The sequence below is a fragment of the Nuphar pumila genome, chromosome 15 (assembly GCF_984573655.1).
Source record: "Nuphar pumila chromosome 15, dmNupPumi1.hap1.1, whole genome shotgun sequence".
NCBI lineage: Eukaryota > Viridiplantae > Streptophyta > Magnoliopsida > Nymphaeales > Nymphaeaceae > Nuphar > Nuphar pumila.
In genome coordinates this window covers 17,118,371-17,134,223 of record NC_143263.1, presented here as the reverse complement: position 1 = coordinate 17,134,223, position 15,853 = coordinate 17,118,371, and the positions used below count along the sequence as shown (strand labels likewise).

The 15,853-nt window shown below is 35.7% G+C and overlaps 1 protein-coding gene across 1 annotated transcript in view; it reads right to left on the bottom strand.

Annotated features, from left to right (window-relative positions):
* Window positions 1-6,161: 6,161 nt before the first annotated feature.
* Window positions 6,162-15,853, bottom strand: part of LOC149814650 (zinc ion binding protein) — a 165,112-nt gene continuing 155,420 nt past the window's right edge. The window contains exons 21-23 of the mRNA XM_089990096.1: window positions 8,220-8,375; window positions 6,746-6,865; window positions 6,162-6,640 (exon numbers count right to left, since the gene is read on the bottom strand). Coding sequence (XP_089846222.1) covers window positions 6,470-6,640; window positions 6,746-6,865; window positions 8,220-8,375 — 447 coding nt within the window. The 3' untranslated portion in view covers window positions 6,162-6,469. The remainder of the gene's footprint in view (window positions 6,641-6,745; window positions 6,866-8,219; window positions 8,376-15,853) is intronic.

The following is a 15,853-nucleotide window of genomic DNA, read 5'->3' as shown; positions in this document are numbered from 1 at the left end:
TATTTTATGTGGACTTCTTCATCATTGCCAATATTAGTCATTTTTGCCTATATTTTGTGAAGGCTTTATGAGGTCCATAAAAAAATTCGTGTGATACCGTTTAGTTAGAGGGTGTGATACAACTTCATTCAATTGTCATACATATATTTATTATATTCATTCTATTCATTAAAAAATGAACCTATATATATATATATATATTCATTTCAGTTGTTTAAATATAAACCTTCTCATACATATATTCATTCAATTCATTAAAAATGAACATGTTACAAACATTTATAGTACACAACTCCACATTAAAAAGTTTGGTGGATTACGTCGCACAAGGTCATTAATTGATTAAATAAAAAAAGACTCAACATAAGAGGGTTCATCTTTTGACTTCTTAATGTTAGTCGGGTTATTGATTTTTTCTATAAACCCTCTCTTCTCTTGAGCAAATGCTTGAGGCAAAACTGCTTCTTCTGCAAGGGTTCATTCCCAACAATGAATAGCTCTACATTGGAGGTCCAACTGGCATTAAGAAGCCAAAGATCAAACCTTCAATGTGGGGCTATGTCTGATTGGAAATGAACCTATGAAAGAGGCGATTTTGCCTCAATCATTTGCTTGAGATAAGAGAGGGTCTGCAGACAAAAACAATAACCCTGCTGACATTAAGAAGCCAAAGAACAAATCATCTTCTTCAAAATCTTGTTCACTTTGGCCACGGCATCCTCTCTATGTTGTTCCAAAATCTTCTCCACTATCGCTTTTTAAAGGCAAAAATAAACCTTAAAATGTGAACCGTTATTTTTTTACTATCAAACCATCATCGTAAAATTTGAAACATCATAACTAATGCTGGCACGAACTTTCACAAAAATTATGGGAAGGTTTATATTTAAGTCTTTAGTAAATTTGCGAATCTCCTCTATACTATTTGCGAGGTTTCAACATATTTCAATTACAAGAAGTTCATAGATATATTTGTGCAAACTTCATTCTATATATGCCAATTTTGTGAAAATATATGCAAAGTTAAACTGAACCATGTAATATCGCAAATAATGGACAAGGTTCACGTATATTTTATGCAAATACTAGATTAAAACTTTCTCATCATCGCAAATATTGATCATTATTCACCTATATTTTATGCAGACTTCCTTATTCTCACAAGTTTACATTTTAACTATTTAAGAAACATCCTTAAAGTTTGATAATTCATATAAATTTACATTTATATTACATTTATTTCATTCATTTAAAAAATAAACCTGCTTATTACATTCATTCCATTCATTCAAAACTTAATCGGTTCATACATTGCATTTATTCAAATAAATAAACCTGCTCATAAATTGCTTTCATTTTATTCATTCAAAACTAAATTTTCTCATTCATTCCATTCATTAAAAAAAATAAATCTGCTCATATATAGCATTCATTCTATTTATTAAAAAAAATGAACCTACTCATGCATTGCATTCATTCAAAAAATAAACTTGCTTATATATTGCATTCATTCTATTTATTCGAAACTGAATTTTATCATTCATTTCATTCATTAAAAAAATAAATATGCTCATACATTGCATTCATTCAAAAAAATAAGCATGCTTATACATTGCCTTCATTCCATTCATTCAAAACTGAATATGCTTTTACATTACATTCATTCAAAAAATGAGCTTGCTCATACATTGCATTTATTCAAAAAAATAAATTTGCTCATATATTGCATTTATTCAAAAAAATGAACATGCTTATACATTGTTAAATAACTCTTAACAAATCCTACATCTTGCAAAACATATGTACTCTAGCATACTGTTATTCGTACTTTCGCATGTTGTAACCAATCTCACTATATACACTGTACTTATATGACACATCCTTGTGTTATGTTCTTCGTCTCTTCACCTATGGTTGTCCTTCTTTACAAAACACATTTTGTGGATAGACAAGTATAAGAGCCGATGGAGCGATGTGTGAGATATTATCCACCATAAAAAAGAATGGATGTGCATTATATGCAGCTCAATATGATTCTACTATGAAGAACTTGATGCAGTAATCCTTTGGTACCTTGCCCTCATACAAAACACTTATAATCACATGTTCACAAGAAATTCCGTTAACTTGCCACTATTCATAAGAGCACAAGTGCTTTTGAAGATCAACATTATAATAGTGAGATAGATAGTAGTCTTCGTGCTGACGTAAGTGATAATGCACACATAGTTGTTATGCCTTTCTCTTCAGTTCCTCTAGCTTTTCTTTTATCTTCAGTACCACAATGCTTGTCATATATTGCCCGGTATGCTTTTTTTTCTATAAAAGTTTTATCATCATGAAACAAAGTTTTTCAATAAGAGGAATTAAGAGCTTGTCACATATGACAAAAATCTATAATATGAAGCTCTCTGCTATATTAAATGCTAAACACCCATATATTTTCACTAGAAAGTGACTGTTAATCCAATATTTTGATTTTACGTTAGTGACAATATAATTGTATGCGGCTTTGTCTTGCTCTCAATTTTTTTGAAGAAAATAATTGCACTATCATCTCATGGTTGTTCGAGTTGCACTCTACAAAGTATATTGAGTGGTGAACCAAATTTCTTAAAAAAGTTATTCGTCAAATGCTTTATGCAATATCCAACATGGCATATAAGTCATGTGTAAGGAACAACATACTTTAGACCTTCATACATATCTTAGATAATTGTAAGCTATATTTTCTCATTATATTTGTCAAAATGTATGAGTTATTCCTTTAAATGCTTCAAAAATCACTCCCATGAATCCTTTGACTCCTTATCAACAACAATAAATGCTATTGAAAATATCTCACCATATGAATCAATACTATGTGCTGACAATAATATACCCATATATTTTTGTTTTAGAAATGTACCATCTACTATAAAAACAGGATGACATCCTTTCAAAAATCCATCAATCCTTATACAAAATGATAAGAATAGGTAGCGAAATCGAATTTTCTGATCATTCTCAATATACCATAGCAATCCTCAGTTAAACTTCATTAAATGATCCAAATAGGTGAGAAGCATTCTAAAGGACTCTTCAAATGAACCATATAGTGTCACCTTATTTCATTTTTATATACATCATTTTGGTTTGTAAGTAACATCGATACCTTCCTTGTGACTGATGTCATTCATGATTTTTCTTATAGTTATCTTTGGGTTATCATGCATGCATTTGCGAATAACACCTAAAATATACTTGAACGACACTTTTTCCACTATATGGTTACAAAACAAACAAATATATATCTATAAAAAAACTCTAAATATAGTAAACCCTAAATGGTAAATTTTATGGTAAATATTAAATAAAATATAAGAAACATATAAAAAACATCCATAACAACAAACAAACACAAATACACGAGTCTATTAAATGCTTATATCTACAAAAAAGAGAAAAGTTTAAAATAAAATATAACAATATGCATATATATTTATATATTATATATATATATATATATATATATTGTTCATATAAAACTCAACTTTTAACCTAACCAGGAAAGTCAATGAGAAAGATGATACTACAACCTCAGCGAAATACAACAAATTTTTTTACGGGACTCACTGTAAGGAGAGAGGAAAAAGGGTTACGATTCTTTTCAGAAACAAACAAAAAAAGAAACAAAATGAACAAAAATGACTTTATATATGATTCAGTAAAGCATGCAAAGTTGCACAAATTCACATGCTAAAAATTTGTGCAAATCAACATATTTGAGAATCTCTTAGAAAATTCACATATTTGAGAGAAACTTCGTATATTTGAGAAGAACTTCACATATTTAAAGGAATTTCATATATTAAAAGGATATATATACCCACTTGGCTTGGTATTTGCAAAGTTTTGAGGTTTGAGTTTAAAGGATGTTCACAAATATTATTATGTGAACTTCATGATGCTCATCGAAAAAAAAATGTACGAACCACTTTTTAAGTGGAAGTTTGCGATACCCGATGAGCGGAGAGATATATCACATGAACTTTGTAAGTTTCACACATGTGAAGAGTAAAAATATCCTAATGAAGTCAGCTATTGACGATTTTGGTCATTGACCAGATTTTGACAAATTATAGGGTTGTTAGGAAAACACATCATTTTTGCCGCAATCATTTTATGTTTAAATAATATGATTATGGCATTGAGTAGGTTTTAATAAAATTTCAAAAATCAACAACTCAGAATTTTCATAAATTTAAACTCATAGAATCATAAATTTTCATTAAAAAAGAGCATAATCCAACAGCAAATTCCTAATCAGATTTGCCTAACATGGCTTTAAACATAGAAAAAACCAACACTGCCCACACAGTATGAACGGTTAAGAGGAGCCAATTTTCTCTCTCTCTCTCTATATATATATATATATATCTATCTATCTATCTATCTATATATATATATATATATAGTCACTAGTATGAGAACTAAAAATATAATAACTAAATTGTGAACCGCGGTTTTCATGAAATTTTTGCACCTTTCTATTGATTACTGAAGAAAGGGTTGACGTTCATAAGCATGCAAAATACCATCAAGCCTTCAACCAACTAGTACATTCCAATCTCCTCTTTTACACCAACTTGACAAGACTTGGACAAAGAGTAGGGCTGAGGTTTGCTTGGACATCAGATGGCTGGTCGCCCTCTACCTCTCCCTCTGCTCCATCGCTTCACCTCTCAGTTGTCCAACTCCCATCCTCATAGCCTCCACCATCGTCACCTTCATCCACCTCCTTCCACTCACCCTTACCTGAGCTGCCCTCGAAAACCCCCTATTCGCCACCATCTACCTTATTTGCCTCCTCTCCCCCACTCTCGCTGCTTCCCTCCTCCACCACTCTACAGCACTTTGCCTCCCCCCTGAGAGTCATAGCCGAAGTCGAGCTCTAGGGGATATCTCCCCTTAACTGGGCTGATATGAATCAGCTTGCCCTTTATGGTCTACTTAAAATCCTTTAACTGATCACACTTTCATCTCTTAGGACAATATAATGATTTCCAAGCTTCCCCTCCAGCCTTCAAAGGAATTCTACCTTAGCCTTTCTAAGGTTTTGCACCTGCATTTCCTGTGGTTCCTTGACAATCCTGATCGTTGCCTCTTTTATCAAGAAGCTGCGATGTGAGGTTTTTATCACCAACGAGGTTGCGGTCTCCTTCAGACCACCATTTTTTCCATCCATGTAAACCAAGTTGACGAAGGATGGATATCAGTTATCTCTAAGCGTTCAACCAAGCTCATTTAGAAGCTGCAACTCGCTAGAAGCTCTCACTCTCTTTGGGGTGACTGGAGATGCCAGGCTTGTTTGTCCCACAATGTCAGAAGGCGTAAATGTTTCAGATTTTGATTTCCCTTCCATCTCAACAATCCAAACCTGGTCGTTTGTAATGGCTGCAAACGTACCCCCCCCTTCATACTAGACACATTTCTTTTCGTCCTCTCACCAACCTCATTAACGATAATGGTGACACCTCTTCAGCATTCAAGGTGGGCCAATTGTGGGTCCACCCTCACTCTTTCTCAATAGCCACGGCCCTTCTAAAAGTGTCATCAAAATGGGTTCAATTAAAAAAAAAATGGAAGCCAAGTGCAATGCACAACGCCAATTTTAACAGCCAGTCAAGGTTTCACTTTGTCAAAAGTACATGGTTCAACCGTGTGTAAAAGAGAGTATGGTGTCCCTTATAGTAAGCAAGCAAAATGCACCATTGTAACAGTTCTGTGGTAACATGCATGCACAACTTATAAACTACATTTAAACATTATTATAATGATATATAGGGAAGAGGAAATTTTATTTCAAAGTTGACACTAATCTCGTGGTTAGAATGGAGAATTATTTTCACCATAAAAATAACCAAACTATATTTTGAAACTAAATTCCATATATTATTGAAATCTGAACCGGATCAAACCTGACTCTGAATGAGGGTGAGGTCAAGTGAATTAGGTCATAGCTACCACGATGTGGAACATTCGTCGACTGTGAGAAGACGGTGCCCTCTACTGACGATAGGTGGAACTTATGGACTCATGGACAGACTCAAGGACTAAGCTTAACCACGCAGTCAAATAAACATTGTGAAATTTCTTTTAATAGCAAAAATTCCCAATATAAAGACAGCTCAAGTTTTTTTCTGTCAAATAAGATTTTAATAAATTATCTACTCTTACAGTATATATTATTCATGAAAATACTTCATGAATTACGTAATAGCACAAAACAAAAATAAAAAGTTAAAATTACAAGCATACAAACATACAGTTGTGCCGATTTTTACAAAGCAATGACATACATTCAACCCACAAATCTAGACACATACAAACAAAGGCATATTTACCAATTTTCAGAAATGCAGCGACATGCACATGCATGCACAAACATGTGTGCTCACACATGGCCTTCTATCTTCAATTTCAAAAACTAGATTGCTATAGGCATGCTTTTCTGGCTTCCCAGCTGCTGTTTAATTTCCCACGACGCCACCAGCTGTGCCTCCTCATGAAGAATAAAAGGCAATGAAATCTCCCTAATCATCAAATCACCACAAAATGGGCACTCACTAGCTATAGCATCATCCAGTTGGGACCGCAACTGCCAATATTTAAAGACAAAAAAGGACAGGTGTCAGTGCATCAGGTTGCAATAAATATATGAGCTACAGAACATGGATCAACTTGGTGCTGAATTTCACAAAACCTTCTCTAAAGGGCTCATGCTAGCAATGGAGAGGGATTCATCAATGACACCAGTAGAATCTTTCTGCCCTTGGTTCCCCAGTAAAGTGAGCCTCTTCTGTAAATCCAGAATATATTCTGCCTGCATCCATTCATGAAAAGAATTTTATTGAAAATGAAAAATAACCAAATATTGAGAAGCGTTCTTCCATGAATACTATACTGCAAACTCCACAGTGATAAGCTCCATTAGAAGAAATTAGTAATTTTGCTGCATGATCACAACTTCCCTCAGATTTCTTGAAGGTTGGATATTAGAAAATTTGTATGGTAAAGACACTGTTGTGAACATGAAATAATTATAATTCAACTGTGGAGATACTTTAGATTCCATGTTAAAACAGATATTGCTCTATGATGCATTTTCTAACACCTCACAATTAAGGTCTGCATAGCAATGTTGTCAGTATCGGTATTGGCCCTGAATCGTCGATACCGATACTCAAGTGAATCCTTCTGTATCGGCCAAAAAATAATAAAAAAACATTACGTGTCAATTAGAACGTGACACATGTTAAAACCATTAAAATAATATAAAATAATATTATTTATTAAAAAATAGCCAATTCAGGAGTGATGCATATTGATTTTCTGCCGATACAAGCTGATACACACTGATACTGACAACATTGCTGCATAGAAATGTGCAACTAACGTGGGTACAGCTAAAGGCAGAATTTGTTTTTTTTTTGTGGGCAATGGTGGAAAAGTTGACAGGGAAGTCATCGTTACTGCCAGCCACCAGAACCATTTATGAGATTTTGACCTCATATAGCTCTTCAGTCAATTGTTTGAAAGGAATTAGATCCTTTTCCTCATTGGAGAATCTCCTACTTCTATCTCATACATAAAGCAGGTGTTATCTTATCAGCCAAAAACCTCAATAATTGATCTTTACATTGCTTCTTTTATCAATTAAATCCTTTACCCATAGAAATCTAGTATATGAACCCTACTTGGTTCATATATCATATATTTGCTTCGATAACATCTGTTTCTCCACTGCAGTTTATAAAATTTGTTCTCTCCATTTTATCCAAGATTTAGCCATAGTTTGCAATGCATTTTATAATTCTTCTCATTACCCCTAGCAGGTAAATGATCCCACAACAAAGGAATTGTACGATACAAAATGAGATAAAAAGGACTAATAACTAATTAAGTGGATCTTTTATTCTGCCCTTTTGGGAAGGGATAAATAAGTAAGTAGAATCAATTTCAACTGAGTAGACAAGACCAGATTTTATTTTTCTTGTAGCTTTCTCTAAAGGACAACTGCTTATATGAAAATTTAGCAAGTCATCTAATGAAGACATTCTTGGCCAGGTGTTTTTTGTGCAAGTATCTTCAGCTAAAGAATCTCTAAAGCAATATGAAATTGATTAAACAAATTACAAAAAAGAAAAGAAAATATCAAAGTGGGTCTCAGAACTTACCTGTGTTTGGTCAGTGCTTCTGGTGACATGAGCAATGAGACATTGTGCATGGAAGGCATGTCCACAAGGAAAGACATAAAATGGTGCCAGTGGCCCAACAGATGTATATCTTGTCCTATTTGCATTTTCCGTTGTCAAAATTTTGCGCCCACATCCCTGATAAGACATCCAAGAGCAATCTCATGTAAGAAACTATTGTCCTCATTGAACCAAATCCCCAACTTCCCATCATTACACGCAATAGAATTTGAATTATAAGAGACCAAAAGGAAAGTTTTACAAAAATATCTCTAAAATTTATGGGCAGACATAGACCTTATTCCATGAAGAAAACGTCTTTCCATAAACCTATCCATTAACCTAGAGACATTAATATATGATATTGTTGAAATATCAAACTATTGACACTTGTCAACCAGGCAGGAGTTCTTGGAACAAGGTTTATCACACAATGCAACCCAAGGGCAAGGTTATCCATCATAAAAGTAGGGGGAAAAAAGAAAATCAGGATGATTGCAAATGATCCCAAAGTTTTGTTTTTTATATAATAATGATCGTGATTGTTTTCAAGAATGTGACGGTTCAAGATTCAACAAGAAACAGCACTCAAACCTTTATTTTCTTTGTTTGGCATCCATTAGAAGTAGCTTTTTTTCTTAAAAAAATAATGCAATCACATAGAAACCATGTATCGCTTTCAGTTCAATATTCTTCATCAGAAGGACAAACATATATAATCTTCACAAATGGTAGGACATAAAACATTACAATAATAAGAAAATATAATCCAAGAAATCATTTTCGTTTTTCTACTTTTTATTTATAAGATTATCCTAGTCAAATCCAAGACAAGAGTATGAACAATCTTGAATGAATCAATAAATTCTTAGCAGCAAAAAGAGTACTGTTTCTCCAATAACCTGTTCATTTCTAACAAACTCCAACAAATTGATTTCTGTTTGTGAATATATGAAATGATTCACTCTTGAGGCATCTTTTAGTTACAACCATCTACACCAGCAATGGACTGCCTTTAGTTGCAAGAGTTGAGGAGTCATAACAAACAAACAGGTTTTACTCAGATACACGTGTTAAGTTGTATATATATATATATGCTTTGTATGTATTCACATATACATACATACATATATATGCATTTATAATGAGGTAATAGGTAAATATCGATTAGGGGTATTTTGGTCATTTCAATCCTTGTAATAGGCTGTGCTCATTAGGGGCACATTAGTATTTTTACTTTATTTTGTTCTTGTTTTGGGATGAAGGCGTAGTTGTTGTTGTTGTTTATTCTTTTTGTCCTTTTCTGTTTTTATAGAGACTATTGGTTAAAGACCAAATAGAGTAATTGGGTTTTTTTTGAACTACTCAACATAGAGTTGACTAACTCCGCCTGTATATAACTGTTTAGTTATCCACTGCCGGTCCCAAGCCCGGATAAAGGAGGAGGGTTGCGGTAGGCCTGTGACAGCCAGCATAAAAACTTAGTCACCCTATGAATATGAACCAATATGAGAATTTCGTTGGGGCGTTCCTTACTGAGCGACGCGTTGTACTCTATAGGCCCAGAGGTAGTGATAAATGGGCAAGGGTTGCTAGGTCGTCGCCCGGAAGCGATGCGTCACACCGGCGCCCGGGTGTGGTGTCAAATAGGCAAGGGTTCCCTCACTTTGTTGGACGGGTGGGGGTAAAGAAGTTAGTCCAAGACCATAAAATTAGGTTAACCACGAACATAGGATCTTTAACTGGTAAGTTGGTAGAGTTAGTAGATGTTATGTGTAGGAGAAAGATTGATATTTTATGTTTACAATAGACCAAATGGGTAGGTGAGAAAGCAAAAGTGATGGATATAAGATTTGGTATACAGGAATAAATAGGAATAGGAATGGAGTAGGGATTGTTATGAGTCGTGAGTTTATAGATAATGTAGTTGAGGTCCGTAGGAAGGGTGATAGGATTTTACTTATTAAATTAGTATTAGGTTCGGAGATTATTAATATTATTAGTGTTTATGCACTTCAAGTAGGTTTAGATGATTCCATTAAGCGTCAATTTTGGGAAGATTTAGATAGAGTAGTACAAGAGATATCTTATGGAGAAAGGCTTTGCATCGGCGGTGACCTTAATGGGCATGTAGGCATTAGTAGGGATGGATTTGAGAGTATCCATGGAGGCTATGGTATAGGACAAAGAAACGAAAGTGGAGAAAAGATTTTAGATTTTGGTGTGTCCTATGATATGATCTTAGCAAACACTTGGTTTAGGAAGAGAGAGTCTCACCTAGTAACATTTAAAAGTGGGGTTAATACAAGTCAGATAGATTTTTTCCTACTTAGAAAGAGAGATAGGGGTTGTTGCATCGATTGTAAGGTTATACCGGGAGAAAGTGTAGCTACACAACATAGAGTCTTAATTTTAGATCTTAGAATTAGAAAATGTCACAAAAAGGATAGACATAGGATAGATCCTAGAATTAAGTGGTGGGCACTGAAAGGAGCTAAACAAGGAATGTTTGTAGAGAAGGTAGTTAAGAAAGCTGATTGGTGTCTCGAGGAGGATTCATAATCAATGTGGAATAAGATAGCGGGTGGCATGAGAAAGGTGGCTAAGGAGGTATTGGGTGAGTCTAAAGGCGGTGCACCGCTAGGTAAGGATACATCGTGGTGGAATGAGGATGTCAAATTAGCCATTAAGGTTAAAAGAGAGTGTTATAGAAATCTAAGTAAGAGTCGTGATAATGAGAATTTGAAGAAGTATATGATAGCAAAAAAAAAAGCTAAAAAAGTAGTTCGGAACGCGAGGGATAAGGTATATAAGGAGGTTTATGACAAGTTGGATACCAAAGAGGGCGAGAATGATATTTATAGGCTTGCAAAGATGAGAGATAGGAAATCAACGGATCTGGGTATGGTTAGATGTATCAAAGATGAAACACAAAGGGTTTTAGTCAAAGATGAGGAGATTAAGGAGAGATGGAAAGATTATTTTGATAAGCTATTTAATGAAAGTCATGCTCAAGATCTTGGAGACTTGTCAATTCCTTTTCATGAGATGAATCGTAACTTCATGCGCAAGATTCAAAAGAAAGAAATTGCAGAGGCTTTGAAGAAAATGAAATCAAGAAGGGCAGTTGGCCCAGATGGTATACCTATCGAAGCTTGGAAATGTTTGGGAGAGAAAGGTTTAGAATGGTTGACAAATCTTTTTAACAAAATTTGGCAGACAAATAAGATGCCTAATGAGTGGAGGAAGAGTACTTTAGTGCCTCTATATAAGAATAAGGGTGATATACAAGATTGCACAAACTATCGTGGTATAAAACTCATGAGTCATACTATGAAACTTTGGGAGAGGGTGATTGAGTCTAGGTTGAGGAAGATTGTCATGATATCGGAGAATCAATTTGGTTTTATGCCTGGAAGATCAACTATGGAAGCTATACATCTTCTTAGACAACTTATTAAGAGAAATAGAGAGAGGAACAAAGATTTGCATATGGTTTTTATTGATTTGGAGAAGGCATACGATAGAGTACCTAGGGACGTTCTCTGGTGGACAATGATGAAGAAAGGTGTTTCTCTCAAGTACATTAGTATAATTAAGGATATGTATGAAGGAGTAGTAACCAATGTCCGCACTTGTGGAGGGGTGACAACCAATTTTCCTACAACGGTTGGGTTACATCAAGGATCTGCTTTAAGCCCTTTCCTATTTGCTATAGTGATGGATGAGCTTACGAGATCAATTCAAGAAAATGTGCCGTGGTGCATGTTGTTTGCTGATGATATTGTTTTGATTGATGAGTCTAGAGCTGGGGTTAATGCTAAGTTAGAATTATGGAGACAGACATTGGAAGCAAGAGGTTTTAAGTTGAGTAAGAGTAAGACAGAATACATGGAATGTCGGTTTAGTAAGCAACGAAGTAGTGATGGGAGTGTAGTGAAGCTTGGTGAGCAAGAAATACCGGTGGATGATTGTTTCAAATATTTGGGATCTATCATTCAAAAGTACGGAGAAATTGATGGAGATGTAAATCATAGGATAAAGGTTGGGTGGATGAAATAGAAAAGTGCAACTGGAGTATTGTGCGATCGTAGAATGCCATTGCGGTTGAAGGGAAAGTTTTATAGGACGACTATTAGGCCCGCTTTACTATATGGTACAGAATGTTGGGCTGCCAAGAGACATCATATTCAAAAAATGAGTGTAGCTGAGATGCGTATGCTGAGATGGATGTGTGGAAATAAAATAAAAGATAAGATTTGGAACGAGGAGATACGTAAGAAGGTAGGCGTTGCACCCATTGAAAATAAGATGAGAGAGAATCGTTTACGGTGGTTTGGACATATTCGGCAAAGGCCTAATGATGCTCCAGTTAGAAGGATGGAGAAATGGAAAAATATATTAGTTAAAAGAGGTCAAGGTAGGCCTAGGAAGACATGGATGGAGGTGATAGGAAAGGATATGAATGCTTTGAACCTCACCGAGGACATGGCATTGGATAGAAATGATTGGAGGAGAAGGATTCATGTGGAAGATCCAGAATGATTTTCTTTTTTGGTTCATATCGCCGACCCCAATTATTTTGGGATGAAGGCGTAGTTGTTGTTGTTTTGTTGTTGACTCAACATAGAGTTGACTAGTCAATAGAGTTGTTGGAACAATCCAACAACTCTATTTGAGACTACCTCTTGTGTATAAATAGGGGTGAACCCCACTCTTGTTACGCAATGCTTCAATTAAGCATTCATGCTCAATAAAATATATATTTTTTATGTTATTGTGTTCCTCTTTTAAATTCTTTGTTGTCTTGAAGGCACTTAGTGCTTGTGTAGTGCCTTTGTGCTCTTATATTGTCCCCTTAGTTGGACTTGTGTATATGCATGTGCACTTTATGTTTATGATCTTATAAGCCCTTAGAGGCCCTTGTTTTGTATTTTCATATATTTCATTACATGGTATTAGAGCCAAGAAATCTTTCTTGCCATTTTGCCTTTTGGGTTTTGAGATTCTTTGGTTCAAGTTCGTACTTCATGAAGATTCACGATCATTGTTTGGCTTAAATTCAAGGAAAATCTTGACCTGCTATGTATCTTAAATCTTTAGTGTTACTTGAGTTATCTATCTCATGCATTATGCATGAGAAAACACTCATTTGGATCAGTGAGGTTAGTTATAGCAAGGCCTGAAGTGCACGACTTACGAAAAGGTAAGCGGTTAGGTTTGCCCCTATGTCACAGGGATTCGGCCAACCAGGTGCTGCACCCACGTCGATGCGACGCGATGAGGGTGCGCGTGCGCATGCGGGTGCGGCACCCGGTGCAGTCAACCTGACCCTGGGTGCGATTAACGCACCCAGGGTCATTTATGTCCAACTTTTGGACTTGAAAAAAAAGAGGCCCACATAAATGGGCATGACAGCCAGAAAACTTAGGAACTGGTTTGTCAACATGGCGAGATTCGAGACACAACTCTTCAACTTTCTTTACGGCAACCACATGTCATAGCCAACTACCAAGGAGTCTCTTCTCCAAATCATTTTTTTGGGTCAAGCGCATGCTCAACCTGCGAAGGTGCCTGGTTCAACAAGAATCGATTGACAACGGTGAAGAGATTAGTTCCTTCTAGCGGCGAGTGTGACTCGCCGAACTTCTTCTTTCTCTTGAGTTGCTTCGTGGTCGAAGGGAAATGATCCTCATCAAAATCTGCAGAGGGGATTGCAGTCGGGAGATACCTCCATCTCTTGGACAGGATAATGGTCCTCACCGCAACTTTGATGGGGAGTGAATCAGGCAATGCATTGATACTACACCTAGTGGCTTTCTTCATCATTCTCACCTTTTACTGAAGATCTGACACCTCTCGTAGTTGATGAAAGCTTAACTTTTCATGAAAATCTGGATGGTCTCAGAGAACAACCATACTGTATCCTGAAAATTGAAGAGAGCACAGATGGTTCTGTTAAAATAGAGGCTTCAGGAAGGCAAAAGAGTAATGATACTCATGTTGGCCTGTACAAATTGCAGTCCACTGTACCTGCCTGCAAATATTAAATCTGATTTTGATTTCCTTCGAGATATGCGCTGGGCTGAAGGTTACGTACTACAAAAATTAATACAAAATATCTAAAGCCAATGAGCTGCCAGATTTTGGGGCAGGATATAATGATAATGGACAATACAACCTTTCTTCAGGGACGACCAACTTGGTTACCATTCAAAAGTAGCTCAGTTACGGAACTAAGAGAGAATAACTAAAAGAGTCAGATGGAAACCCAAGCATATATGTCCTGGCCAGGGGGAAAATGGGGTCTCGACCCGTTTGGACCGGTGTTCGTATCTTATTTGGTTCTTTTACATGTAATCAGATATCCATCAAATCCTGATATTTGTCTGATTCAATAGCAAAAAATTAAAACCATATATGCATCCAGCAGTGCTCGATTAAAGTATTAAACTCGGCTCAGACCAGTAGAGCTTAATGAAGAAACTCGATTAAGCATGGTTAATACAGTCTTATAATGCTGAATTTTAGCATATATATAATTTTTGTTTTTTAAAATGTACTCATGATAATTGTTTTTTATTTTATTAGTGTTACTGTTAACTGTTAAAACTTCAAAATTATATATATATATATATATATATATATATTGTAGAAGATGAACCGAGCCCTAGAGAGAGAGAGAGAGAGGCAGCAACACAAGAAACATAGAACACAATTTGTTATTAGGGCCTCTCTCTATGTTAAATAGAGAGAGGCTAGGCTTAAAAGCATAATTACAATAAAGCCCCATTATAAAATCAAAAATACAAATAGCATCTTAATATAAAATGACTTTACTTAAAACCACCTATTCTCAACACTCCCCCTCAAGCTGGAGCATAGATATCAATCATGCTCAGCTTGTCACAACATTTTGAGAAATTTGGTCTGGCAAGAGGTTTTGTGAACATATCTGCAACTTGGTTTTCCGACTTTAGATATTTAGTAGTGATATGACCAGCTTGAACCATATCCCGTACATAGTGGCAATCAACCTCAATGTGCTTTGTTCTCTCATGAAATACAGAATTGTTCGCTATATATGTTGCAGCTTTGTTATCGCACATCATGGTCATGGGAGAGGAAACCTTCACCTGAAGACCAAGAAGAACAGTACGAACCCACATCAATTCAGCAACTGTTTGGGCCATAGCCCGATATTCTGATTCTACACTCGACCTAGAAACCACATTTTGTTTCTTACTTCTCCAAGAGATCAAGTTGTCTCCCAGGAACACACAGAATCCTGTGGTAGATTTTCTATCCACTACAGATCCTGCATAGTCAGCATCAGAATAGGCCACTATCTCCAGAGTTCCACCTTTCCTGAACAATAACCCCTTTCCAGGAGAAGATTTTAGATATCTGAGAATCATAATAACTGCATTCCAGTGTACCTCAGTTGGTTTGTCCATAAACTGACTAACTTTACTTACTGCTAAAGCAATATCCGGCCTGGTCACAGTTACATACAGTAGTTTCCCTACTAGAGAGCGATAGCTTTTGCTATCAACCAGTTTTGACCCTTCTTCAAACAACTGAACTTTATGGTCCATGGGAATATTTGTTGGTTT